General features: G+C 41.5%; 2 protein-coding genes across 7 annotated transcripts in view; one reads left to right on the forward strand and one right to left on the reverse strand.

The window, feature by feature from the left end:
- Nucleotides 1-6,423, forward strand: part of myo7aa (myosin VIIAa) — a 57,418-nt gene extending 50,995 nt beyond the window's left edge. For all 3 annotated transcript variants that reach the window (XM_040037557.1, XM_040037556.1, XM_040037555.1), the window contains 2 exons: nt 38-157; nt 2,220-6,423. In XM_040037557.1, the coding sequence (XP_039893491.1) occupies nt 38-157; nt 2,220-2,312 (213 nt within the window). In that variant the 3' untranslated portion in view covers nt 2,313-6,423. The remainder of the gene's footprint in view (nt 1-37; nt 158-2,219) is intronic.
- Nucleotides 6,424-6,777: 354 nt separating this feature from the next.
- The window catches only part of gdpd4a (glycerophosphodiester phosphodiesterase domain containing 4a), a 41,050-nt gene continuing 33,894 nt past the window's right edge, over nt 6,778-13,933 (reverse strand). For 3 of the 4 annotated variants that reach the window (XM_040037558.1, XM_040037561.1, XM_040037560.1), the window contains 2 exons: nt 13,706-13,785; nt 6,778-11,547 (listed from right to left, as the gene is read on the reverse strand). In XM_040037558.1, coding sequence (XP_039893492.1) covers nt 11,441-11,547; nt 13,706-13,785 — 187 coding nt within the window. In that variant the 3' untranslated portion in view covers nt 6,778-11,440. Of the gene's footprint in view, nt 11,548-12,833; nt 12,972-13,705; nt 13,786-13,933 lie in introns of all 4 variants that reach the window. The other variant, XM_040037562.1, reaches the window with a different exon arrangement.

Consider the following 13,933-nt stretch of genomic DNA (forward strand, 5'->3'; position numbering starts at 1 on the left):
GCCGGTGCAGTAGCTTTGATGACCTCTGTGTCTGCAGGACATCCTGACCACTCACCCCTTCACCAAGATCTCCAACTGGAGCAGCGGGAACACCTATTTCCACATCACCATCGGCAACCTGGTCAGAGGAAGCAAACTGCTGTGTGAGACCTCACTGGTGGGTGCCAGCAATGAACACACACACACACACTTAAACACACACACACTTACTTTTGTTCTATGTTTGATTTACTAAGAGTTCAGGTGCTTGAGCTGGGAGTCAGAGGTTTAGAAGGTGGAGCATTGCTGCGTTACGAGTATTCACAGTGAAAGTCCTGTGGCTGTTTTATTCATACAACACTTTTTAACCCTGTCATGCATGAATGATGGCAACCTCAATCAGGATTTTTTTTTCTTAGTTATTTTTATTCATCTTTAGGCATAAAAAGATAAATAAAACTACTTAAGAAAAAAGTCCTGATTGAAGTTGCCATCATTCATGCATGAAATGGTTAAATAACAATTACAATGAAACGCATCACACATTTGTAGTAACATTAAATGACCAGTGTGTGTGCCATACATTTTCACACCTGAGCCTAAACTCTCGCGGCCCAGTACTAAAACGACTCACGGACCGGTACCAGCCCGGGGATTGGGGACCGCTGCGTGAAAGGCTTAAGCAGGATTCGATTGTTGTCGCAGCTCTAAAAGTGTCGGTGGTGAGTGGAGCATTTTACACAGTCCCAAAATGTTTTCTTTTTTTTTTTTTTTTTTTTGAATAAACTTTAAAAAAAAAATTAAAAATTAGGAAAGTCTCACGAATTCTAAAAAAAGACTTAGAAATAAGCGATAAACACAAACCTGAGTCTATCATGATTATTGAAACATTAGTTTATCTTATTTTTTTTTTATTCTTTGATATTTGTTTCCAGTAGAAAGTGTGTGTTTGTTTATTGTAGCTTTATGGTCAAAGGAGCCTGCAAAGAAAAGCGTCTGGACTTCTTTAAGTTACTTGAAGACGTTTCACCTCTCATCCGAGAAGCTTCTTCAGTTCTAAGGTCAAATGGTGGAGAGTCCCAGATTTAAACCCAGTGGGAGTTTCCCCCCACAGAGGGACAAAAGGACCCCCTGATGATCCTCTAATCACATGAGCCAAGGTGTGAAACTGGGCGTGGGTCCCAATCAGCCAGGGTTTCGGGTGAGTTCATTGTGAAACCTGGCCCCACCTTATCATGCGAATTCCTGAGATCAGATGGCCCAGGATGTGAGTGGGCGTTAAGGCGTCTGGGAAGGGAACTCAAAACTGGATTATAGATGGCAGAGAGTTGGTGTCGTAAACCACCGCCTCTGTTTAAAGATGGTCGCTCACAGTGGACATAGATGGCTTCTTTCACTCCTCTTTCAAACCATCTGTCCTCTCTGTCCAAAATGTGAACATTGGCATCCTCGAAAGAGTGACCTTTGACCTTTAGATGCAGATGGACAGCTGAGTCTTGTCCTGTGGAGGTGGCTCTTCTGTGTTGTGCCATGCGCTTGTGAAGTGGCTGTTTGGTCTCTCCAATGTAGAGGTCTGGGCATTCCTCGCTGCACTGTACAGCCGCTGAAAGAGGAGTGAAAGAAGCCATCTATGTCCACTGTGAGCGACCATCTTTGAACAGAGGCGGTGGTTTACGACACCAACTCTCTTCCATCTATAATCCAGTTTTGAGTTCCCTCCCCAGACGCCTTAACGCCCACTCACATCCTGGGCCATCTGACCTCAGGAATTCGCATGATAAGGTGGGGCCAGGTTTCACAATGAGCTCACCCGAAACTCTGGCTGATTGGGACCCACACCCAGTTTCACACCTTGGCTCAGGCGATTAGAGGATCATCAGGGGGTCCTTTTGTCCCTCTATGGGGGGAAACTCCCACTAGGGTTTAAATCTGGGACTCTCCACCATTTGACCTTAGAACTGAAGAAGCTTCTCGGATGAGAGGTGAAACGTCTTCAAGCAACTTAAAGAGGTCCAGACGCTTTTCTTTGCAAGCTCCTTTGACTACGATGACCTGGATGACTGAGAACCTTCACAGACATTGTAGCTTTATGTTTTATAGTATAGTTAAACTTGATTGTATCAGTTTATTTATTCTTTCCACTTAATTCACTTTTTTTGGTTTCATTTATGTAAAACTATAATAAAAAATGCGATTGGAGTGGAGAGGTCAGCTGACTGTGTGATTAATTAAACCTTCAGGGCTACAAGATGGATGACCTGCTGACCTCCTACATCAGCCAAATGTTGACCACCATGAACAAGCACCGGTCAGGGCGGGGCCACAGCAAGTGAACTTCTTACTGGCAGGAGGCCACTGAGCTCATCCGCCTCTTACGTCCTATTGGCCAGCACTGCAGCTGGGGGCGGACCTTTACCAGCCACCTTTGGAGGATGAGCCGCAGTCCTTCTGCTAGCTCAGAAGGGTCAAAGTTCACCTGGGAGAGTTCGAATGCTAGCGGCAGCAGCGACCCCGGCGAAGGCCCCAGCAACAATTACCACTACAGCTATGATGAAGACGAGCCGTCCAGTGAGGATGACTACCTCTGAACTGTCCGTTCTGACTGCGTCACCTTAAGAAGACGCTGTCATCGTCAGGTCTGAGCCTTAAGTACACACTGCAGTGACCCTGAACATGACCCTGTATTAGCACTTTATGCTAACCTGACTTCTAATTGAGCATTTTTACATATTAGCATAGCAACACGCTAATGCGCCAGACTGCTGTAAGGGGATATTTGACTGTTAACAGGGTTTGTGCAGGTTTTAGAGAGCATTAAAGCCTCTTACTTTTGCCCGGTGTTTACGATATCACGTCTTTCAGATGTCACACCTGTGGGGACCCCCTGCCTCATTATAAGCTCATCAAATCCATCCATTAAAGTTCACTTGTACATGTTTAGGTCAAACTAATGGACTGACTACTCCTTTATATGTTTTAATACATACACAGATAATAAATTATTGTAGGCCATTTCTTGCTGATTCCTTTTGTTTCTTCAGCACTTTCACAAATAATTTGATGAACTCTGCAGACATCTAAATTACCCCAGAAGGAGTTAAAATGCACAGAAACATTCAGCTGAGACATGAGGCTGAAGAGTCAGAACTCATCAAACTGAGGCTGATTTTAAAAAGTAGCTCAGACTGTAGAAAAAGATTATATCAGATCACAAAAACCATCCAGCCTGAGAGCCTAAAAACAGCGTAGTCTTTTAAAGACGTATATTTTCTCATCTCTCGCTGAGTAAATGTTTGTTCTTTGAATTACTCGATCCGTCCATCTTATCCAGATGATTAAATAGCAGTCGTTTCATATTGCAGCATTAACAGGAACTTACATTTCAGTAAATTTAACATCAATGATTTTCAAACTGATATTAGACTTATTAATTATTAATAAAAGGGCTAAAAAGGTCTTAAATTTAGCTGGTAACTCTGTAAAGACCCTGAAACACACATTTGTCATTCGTTAGTTTCATGTGTGTAAATTAGAGCCTTACAGCAGATTTAGTGATTTTTGTTTTTTGAGCATCTTGAAATACTCAAAAGTTTACAGCTTTTCTTTGATACACTTCCTGGAAGTCAAGGTCAGACACATTTGAGATTTTATGTTCATGTGTACCATCTGCTCTTATTGGGTTCCAGTTCATTTGTTTTTAGTAGTTCTTTCCCTGACCTTAGGTCCAAACTGAGAGGAGGCCAGAGGGGTGTACTATGATGGCTTAGTGGGCCATGTCGAGCTTAAAGTCAGAGTTTCCTCTGTCATGAAAGTGGCTCTGTTTAAGTGGCACAATAACCTGGTCAGGAGCAGGTTTTGTGCTCAGAGTTAAGTCACTGACTCATATTTACATCATGCTTTAAGTGCAATATGAATCCTCTGCTGTGGGAATACGTTTGATATGCAACTTGTTAAGCTGCACTTTACTACCATGACAAACTTACAGCAGCATAAACTCTGCATGGCATTGACATGTGAATCTGCATGTACTCAGCTGGTAATGCAGGAAATGTTTTTATAAGTGCTCCTCATTTACAGTTTAGTCTGCTTTACACTGCTGCAATTGCAGCATCTAGAAGCCAGAACACACACTAAGATTATTCAAGTATTTCACTGTTTAAATGTGTCCAGTTTAAGGTTTCAGAGCTCTGATGTGCAGCCGTCAGGTTAGAAATAATCAGCAGCGCAGAGTGCGCTTGGCTTGAATTAAAATATTCAAATTTGTACCACTATTTTTATCATCTGTGACTTTAAAGTAGGTGTCACTCACGGGGATCATTTTCTGTGGATAAAGTCACATGACGCGACTTTGGTTTCAGGTTTTTCTTTGTCCAGCTGACACAAAGAAAACCTGGCTGTGGTGAACGTCCTTCGTAGCACACCTCTGAGCTTATTTAAAACTTTTCTGTTGTTTTTGTGACACTAAATTGACCTGTAACATGTTTTTAATCTTTAGGTTAATGACTTCAGTGTGTCACAGTTTAATACAGGGGATTATTTTAATACTCATGGTTTATGTTTACACTTTTTATTTCTTTACAACTGTTCAGTTTTACATTTTTGCCTGTATTGCGTCATTTCTGTGAGAGCTGCTGCTTCTTCCTGTATGAGGCTTTTACATTCTAGTTTGTAAAAATGTTCTCAAAGGTCACTTGTTAGCTGGTTCTGGGGTTTTCAGCTGAATCTCAGTTTTCCTAATATGGATGAGTTCTATCTTTTGAACTGGAATTGACCTAATGAGGATCAACGCCAATACTGTCCTGATGAGTAATGTGGACCCTGAGTTAAAACAAACTACCATCAGTCACGTCACTTTTTCCTGCCTTTAAAACAGGCTTGGCCAACTCCAGTCCTCGAGGGCAGGTTTTAGATCTCACTCTGGGTCTACACACCTGAATCAAATGATTAATTCATTACCAGGCCTCTGGAGAACTGCAAGACATGTCGAGAAGGTAATTTAACTATTTAAATCGGGTGTATTGAATCAAGGACACATCTAAAACCTGCAGGCCACTGGCCCTTGAGACCTAGAGTTCCCCCGCCCCTGCTTTAAAGTAAACTTTGCCTACCTACTTGTGTAGGTCTTTAAATCTTTATTATCCAGCGAATGAGAAATTTGGATGTTACACAGCCCTTATAGCAAGGGGGATATAAAAATATAGAAGGAAGACACAAAGTAAATGTCCTCTCCTGCTAAAACATGCTGTTAAAAACTCTATTTTCACTGTTACATAAATCTTAAATACACACTTTGACCTGTAAAGGTCGCCATTACTCTGGTTATACACCACGGCAATCATCATCATTTTTTAAAGTTTACAAGGTACAAAGAAAAACCACACTTGCTGATTTCTGTTGGAACTCCCAGTTAAAGTAAAATAAGAGTACATTTGGAAGTTGCAAACTATGGATATTAAGTTCGAGTTCCCTTTTAATACATATTAAAGGTTTTAAATGCAAAATCCATTTAGACCTGTACTCAGGTTTTCAAGTACAATTTGTCCAAAGTATTAGCAAATCATTACTGAGTAACTATAGATTAGCTCATGAAAGTCCTATTAATGAGAACTAATGAATTTAACAGCGAAGCAAACACGTAGCTCCATATCAAGGCTGAGCTCCTGGAAATGTACAGAGACTCAGCATCTGTACCTGCAAGAACAGTGAAACTAAGTCAGATATCAATTAAAAATACTACAATAAAGGTCTCATGGTTCAGTTTTTGACTTTCGTTTGTGTAATAAATAAATTTATGTCGAAGCTGCTGGTGTCTCAGACTTGAGTGTCCGGTGGCGTCGGTCTGGTGGTGCAGGGGCTCGGTGTGAGTCGTTAACTATGATCCACTAAATCTAATTGAACAGAAGGTAAAGGTAATAAAAATGATCTGCATGTTTATCATAAAGTTGCAACAAACCTATTCACAATCAGTAAACACTGTTGATAGTTAATTAACCTTTTTATAGTTATTTGCTCTGAATTTACAATTAATTAAGGTTTACATGATAATTGTGTTTTTGTTGTGTTTGAAATTCCAGCCTGGTTCCTTTTTTAACCTCATTATGTCGACCTGTTGAACCCTTCATTCTTCTGGTAACCAGCTCTGGGCTTTTGTCTGTATAATAAACTGGTGTTTGTAACTGTGCCAATCAGCCCATTTGATACATTCACGTTTGAAGTTTTTGCCTTTTGTGTTTCTGTTTTCAGAGTATTAGTCTGTGTTTTGACTCTGACTGTAACTCATCATCCTGACTTCCTGTAGTGTTTCTGTAACGTGTGCTCTCACTTTTGTACAAAGCACTCAGTAAATTTGGATTCAACTTAATTTCACTACTGTAATATTCAAAACAAGTATGATCAGTCAAACGTCTGAAATACTAAAAGATTAAAATGTCTTACTAAGTTGGATTTCTGGTCTACTGCTACTTTGTACTGCGTGTCTGTAAAATTCAAGAATCAAACCTTCTGTTTGTAATGTTTAATACCAGGTGACGGCAGCATTTCATCAGATAAGTTACAGTAAAGCAAAATAATTTCCTTTATAAAATAAAATATTGCAGGTCAGAACAGCACAATGTAAAAAAAAAAAAAAAACAGAACATTAACATTTTGAAAGATTAGCATCTGAACTATGATACTAGTTTTATAATATTACATTATATCACAGATCACTTCTCAGCACCAAGTGTGAAGCTCATTATTCAAAAACAACACTAAGCGATACATAAGATTTGATGCTCTCGCTCTTTGCAGTGATTTTTATCATGTAACACCTCAGAGGTCCCACTTTGCCTGTAAATGTCTCTTACATCCGTAACATTAAAAGATGAGTCACATTTAAAGAGCAGCCAATGAACAGAACCTCTGTGTGCAGACAGGACCCCTCCAGGATCGACGAACCAAACAACTAACAGACAGCCTCAGTTGTACCCGCTTAAAAATGTTTGCACTCCTGCAGGAATGAAGACAGCAAAGCAGAGACGCTGCACTGACTACGAAACGAAATCTTTCCAAGCACCAGATAATCCAGATCAGTCTTCATTAAAGGTGGCCTGTTTTGGACGGTTTAACCCCTCAACCCGGAGAGTCCTGAAGTCTCAGTGAGTCTTAAACTTTATCACCTAAAGTATCAAACAGGATACCTGAATTCATTTTGTAGTTTTGGCTGGACAGTTCTCATCTTTCAGGAACCATTAGAATTTTGTCTCTAGCATAAACTGTAAGAGTTGCTTGTAAAACGGGCCCACTGCTGGGCCAAAGTGCGACGACCCGACTGCCTGCTGATGGCGCTGTGTGCCCAGCTGCTTGTTGACTTTTTTTCTTAACTGAAAAACTGGCATAAAAGGGGGTTTCTCAAACACATGCCGACTTAAACACGTCTGTCCGCCCATTATTGGTGGTAACAATCGATTTTTTTAAAACCTATTAATGATTAGTGGATAATTATTTCTGTATAAAGAATCCAGGTCTCGTCATAAATGCTATAACCAGCAAAGCACCGTAAGACAAATAGGATGGACTGGATTTTCAGGCATCAATCGCACAAAGCTACTCTCGTAGCTTTCTTTGGTCAAAAGTCACAAAATATCAACTACGTTTTTATGATTTTGAGTAGATTTTATTTGCAATTAGCATGTTGATAAACGTATTACACAGATTTCTTTGATGCTGTTTGTTTGCTGCCTGTCCTGTGAAATTCCAGCAGTTCCTCTGGATGCTCGAGTATTACTCTCAACTAAAAACGGCTGTTTACAGAAACTAGTTAAAACATCAAGCTTACACAGCAGATCAGCCACTGTCAAACACCAACTACACATTCAGATTACAGTGCATCATATCAGGCTGGAGTCTGTTGTGACTGTTTGAGCTCTTTAATCATTCTGAGGTCTTGTGTCTCCCTGCCCTCTGCTGGACCAAACCCAGCCCTCTGTGGGCCCAACATGGGAGTCCAGTGTGGTGCAGAACAGGGAAAGCTGCAAGTCTACTCGAGAGCAGCTCCAAGTTTCCAACAAAATCATTTAGTCAAATCTATGAATTGATTAAAATTGGAGAAATTTGGCACAAAACCCTCTTTTGAAAACTACCGTTTGAATTTGCTAAGGACACCTGGTGTCAGACTTCAACTGCCTCGTTGCATATATAACTGGTAGATTTCAGCTGTCCTGTTTAATTCTGACTTTTTTGAAGATTTTTGGAGGCGAGTATTTAAATGAATTATCATTTACTGAAAACTGTGCAGATTTTAACACTATAGGAAAATAATGACAGCTGCCAGCGTTACCCTCAACCTCTCAGAAGATGCACCCGTGGTAACAATGTTGCTTCGTTCTCCTCCATTCACAAACTGTGTCCGTGCCACCGGCCTGCCCGGCAGGGTGACGATAACGTCCCATCAGGCTTTTACTGCTGAGGGGTACAAAGTCTTATTTTGTGCCTTGATTAAGACACGAGACACTTAATTTACTTCTCATTATCAGTGTTACGACCCTGATTAGGGGACAGGAGGGGAGTAACATACAAGATTGGTCAAAGCTAACAAAACTGTCTGTCCTGTTGCTCTTCACCCTGAATGTTTAGAGCTGAGCCTGCAGACACTGACATAAAGCACTGCAGACGGGAGTTGGCAAATAAAGGATGGATAAAAGCACTGGATGTACGAAAAGGAAAAAAAACAGCAGCAAATTACTTTTTACGCCAAGTCGACAGGTTTCCAGTGTTTTGTTTTTACTCACATTTCCACACAGAAATTGGTCCATTAAACATGTGCTTGTAGCAAAGACTGCACTTTTAGCATAATGAGTCACCATTGGAGAATTTTTAGAAACTATTTTGTATTTTCTAAATAAGAATCCGGCACATTTACGTATGATGTGCAATCAAAGTGGTGAAAAACAAATCCGCTTACAGCAGAAAAGCCAAGGCCGCATCACCCTGCGGATTTCACACCTGCAAAGCTGACAAGACGCTCTGCATTTCATCGCTGAAATCAGTTTAAGTTAAGACACAGTACAGATTCAGTGTGTAGCCAGGAAATACTGGGTATATATTTGAAGACAACGCTGATACTGCACTTATCACCTCATTAAAGTAGTCTGGTTTCTCTGACACTGATACCACACTTGGCACTGATGAGACACCAAAATAAAATTACCAGCAGCAAGTTTAAAAAAAAAACAAAACCCCACGTGTCGGGCAGTTTGTGCTGCTGCCACGTTTTACTAACAAACAGACTTTTCTTGCAGTCAGTATTCTGACATCAAAGAAAGTCCACAAGGCTGCTGAAAGGAGAGGCAATGAGGGAGGCAGTGTGACTAAAATAGAGCCATGCGGACGGTTAAAAGGATTTAGGAGCTTAGATTTAGATTCAGCCCCCACTTTACTCAACACAACACCATAAACAAGTTTGTTCTTGGTGGCTCTGCAGCGCCTGCTCCACAATAACCCCCAACATCAGGGCTGTTTAACCATGTGATCACCTAACCTGGAAGAGGTGCGACTCTGTTCGTTTGAATTGCTTCAGTCAAGCCACTAAACTTATAAACCTCTCTGCATTGCAAGAGGGGTTTTCAAAAGCTTGTGAGAGTGATTGTTTTGACAAACTGAAGCAGACTTGGGTTTGAATCTGAGTGCAGGCCAGCAGAGCAGTGGTGGGGAATATACACAGTCAGCTGCAGACATCACAGAGCGGTATTCATTCATAATGTCTCTGAAGTCTGCTCAAAGACTGCCCAACCGCCCCCGCAGGCCTCCACACGGAGACTCCTGCTTTATATCAGATAAGAAAATTTACATCACCTGGACCAAAGTGGACCCCAGCAAACTGATGGATCCATAAACTGTAAAAGACTATATACACACACACACACACACACACACACACACACACACGGAGCAAAGATGAAGGGCTGTGAGTGGCACATTGACCCAATCACATTCAAAACCAGTACAGGTAAAAAGCCAATGAGAGTCCTTGATCTACAAAACTAACTTCACACCTGGTACCATCCACCGCCAGGTGTGTTTGACACGGTGACAGAGCGACTGAAATAAGATAAAACAAAAGCTGATTGGATGCAGACAAACTGAATGTTTAGTTTGTCACCATCATTACATTTTGCAGATTCCTTGTAAACCTCTGCAGGCTGACAGCAGCCGCCGTCTCTCTCGAGCAGTGATGCCTGCAGCATGCAGGGGGAGCCTACAGTAGGACGTTTAAACCACTACATTTATCTTAAAGCTCTAGTTATTAATTGCAGGTTTAGACTATTACTATAAAAAATAAACCTACTGATTAATTATGCTATAGTACTTATAGATTAAGCTAACCAGCAATATATAGAGATATAGGTATATATAAACTAATTTAAATGACTTTTTCCCCACGGTGGTAAAACTGAGATCTGACCCTGGGAAAAATGTCATGTTGGACATACAGCCAAAAAATCTGCATACTTTTTGGAAACTTAATATTACATTCACTTTAGTACACAGATAGATGAACTGTACCCTTCCCGAGCCTTTGGTTTACATTCATTCTGTCAGTCCAACAGTGTCGAGTTCACACACTGAATCTAGCAATTCAGACACACAAGTGATAATTTAAGACATGGTTTAAGGTTTTTGTCTGATGCACCTGATGTCTGTACAGCTGAAAATGAAAAAGCACAGCTCATATGTAAGAGTCCATTTCATTTCTTCTGTGTTTACAGTTTATCACAGAGCGTCTCTGATCAACATTCGGTCCTTCATCAGCGAGCAGACGCACAAAGGTGACTGATGGATCACTGCAGCTGCAGACGTTCATTATTTTGTTCGTTCACCGTGCCGAATGACCAGAAATGAAAACGTCCTCATCCTCTGGTCTCGTCTTTAACTGTCCTCACTTTGAGGAATTTAATGGCATCATGAGATTACAGTATGGAAACGGACACCCCAGGGCGCGTGTCCACAGTCCATTTGCTTCATCTCTGATGGGAAATGAATGAAGGCTTTTTATTTCCAGCTGTTCGTCTTCCACAGGCGGCCCACCCACAGACCGAGAGGATGACAGATGGAGAATAGAGTGTGCCGTCTACTTTCTGCTCTCTCTGTCATGACTTCCAAACATTTTTAGTTTTCATTTGTTTGTTAAAAGGTGGTGTCACAAATTTCTGTGCACTGCTCGGAGTTTTCCATCAAAATGTGAAGACAAATGCTGTGTTGGCTGCTCACACTGTCTGTCAAGTCCCATCAATCCACATCGATTTTGTGGGTGTTAAAATGATGCTAAGTAATAGACTGACTATTATAAGCAACAATAATTAAATAACAAAAGCTTAAGATCAGAGAGTTTGACAGGCCTTCATCACACTCTCGACAAGGACTTTTTCCATCTCTTATCTGTCCTTTCCTGACTTGCACCTTCCTTTTTTAATCTCCCTCCCTCTCACTCCTCTGTGATGGTGGGCAGGTGAGGGGTGCTGGGTGAAGTAGGCATGCTCCGTAAATCAGGCCGGACAGTGACGCTGGAGATGGACCAAACATCGCTGAGCTCTGCAAAACAGAAACCCAAACAGTGTTCAGTGAGTTCACGACAACAGTTTATACTGTCACATGGTGTCAGCATGGTGGGAATTAATACAAAGGTGAAACTGGAGGTCAGAGGACTTAAGGAAAGAAGGAAGGACAGCATAAATGACGGGGTACACTACTGAGGTAAGTGCATGATACACAAGCACAAATCCTGCAGATCATTATTTTCCAATTTGTAATTATTGTACAGCAGCGGGTCTCAAACAGCGTGCTGTGACACAAACTCTGGCAAATCACATATTACTGCCATATGCAGCTGCACAATGAGTAATAAATTACTTTTTTCTTATTTTCAGTAGGAAGTCATTTACTGCAGAACATAAAGTCACACAAAAAATTCTTTCAAAGGGAACCACATCCTGTTTGGGCCGTTTCAGTGTCACACATTAAAAACTCTAGAGTGTGATGAGGGGATGGAGGAGATGTGCTCGTGGAACGTTTTGCGAAGAAAAGAAATTTTGTGTCACATCATGAAGAGTCTTCATCTGACAGTGAAGTCAAAACAACTGCTGATGTGACAAATGGTAGTGAGGATCTTTTTCAGATATAACTACCACCTAAAAAAACGCTAATGCTTCAAATTATCCTTATTGTGACCACCTCGGCAGTCTGCAATGTCAGCGAGGACGGAGAGAGCAGACAACTTCTGTTTCAGACTGACACTGTCAGTGAAAGATCGTTATCATAAGAGCTGGGTGTCCAGATATGACCGAGCCATTGTCAACATTTTTTTTTTTTTAAACTGAAGAGTCCACAGTGTGCAAACGTAAAGGCACTAGTTCAGGTGTAAACAGAGATCAGAGGCACCGCCCCTCCAAAAAAGACTGTAGTCTAACATCCTGAGGTGTTTGAGGGAGAACAGAACAGAGGCGATGTTTATTCCTCCTCTTCCACCCTTTTCACCAGCTCTGCCTCAGTGAAACTTCAGGCACTTCCTTAGAATAAAAACCAAAATTGAAGGAGTGCTGTTTTAACGTGGCAGCGCTCACAGAGAAGGACTGAATCTGCAGAGTGATCTAAAAACAGCAGCTGCACTGAAACAGTTCGGAGGTGCACGACAAGATGATCTTGAACTGTCTTTTTAATTTTAAGGGGCTATGTTCTTGAACTTTTTAAAAACTTTCATAACAGCTAATGATCTTTGTAGTTTCACAGAGTTTCATATGATTTCCATGGATGATGGGAAGCAGTTTTTCAGCAGGAAACACAGAAACATGCACATTAAAAACAGGGTTCATGACTCATACAAGGTTCTTGGAGGGACGACATGCAGGGCTGACATGCGGGGGGTCATGGGTTGAAGACCAGGGGGAGGGAGACAAGGGCTCCAGGAGGAGGGTCAGAGTGAAGAGCGCTCCAGCGAACACAGATGATCTCGGCGGAGTCTGACACACATGACACATACGACACACAGCAGGAGATCACTGCATGCACAGATGTTTTCATGAAATAGCTACAGTGTTGGTGGCTAGCCTGCTACAGAAGAAGCTACAACAGCACTGTGTGGGTGACTATTTCAGCCGTTAAGCACGATCACTGAACAAAGTGAAGGCTGTGAGACTATCACTACTGGCAGAAATCTGAGTGTTTTCCTCACATTTCTGACCGTTCACCAACCAAATATGAGTATGACGTGTAAATCAATGAAATACCAAATTTAATTTTTTTTTAAAAAGGACAACCTAATTTTATGACAACATCACCAAACATTTAATTTCCATGTAGTAAAAACCCCTGAATATGTAACACAGTCTTCAATGAATGCAGACTAGCAGCACCTTTAAAGTCTAAGCTAAACCTCAGCCGGGATGAAAGTGACACAGATGTTTACATCTGTTTTCATCAGTTTGTCTTGTCTAGTTGCAGTTTCACCAATCATGCAGAACTTTGACCTTTGAACCTTAACTTTCACTCACAGAGTCACACAATAATGGAAGCATCAGGGGAAATAAAGCGTTCAGTATTTGCCCAAGGACACTTCAACGTGTCACAGAAAACAGGTAATATCAGCCATGACGGGGACAAAGCATGACAAAGTTACTGGAACACGTGTGTAATCTGCTGAAAGTTGATGTTTCACATTTATCCAGCACTGTGTACAAGAAAAACTTTGTTATACCTGTCCTGAACTTGCTGTATGGTCCATTCTCGTGAGTCTGCCGGCTGCCGGACCAGAAGGGCAGGCCTCGCTCTCTCCACCTGTCACACACACACCGCAAACAGAGATCAGAGCAGCAGAGCGTAACCTGGTGTGCTGCTGTGTTTACCACTGTGCTTTGAGGCTGCTGCATGTAGCAGCTTTGATGTGTACACATGTGAGAGGAGGTCTGGGCGAGCCTCAGCTGAA

The sequence above is a fragment of the Simochromis diagramma genome, unplaced genomic scaffold (genome assembly GCF_900408965.1).
Source record: "Simochromis diagramma unplaced genomic scaffold, fSimDia1.1 OVJJ01000463.1, whole genome shotgun sequence".
NCBI lineage: Eukaryota > Metazoa > Chordata > Actinopteri > Cichliformes > Cichlidae > Simochromis > Simochromis diagramma.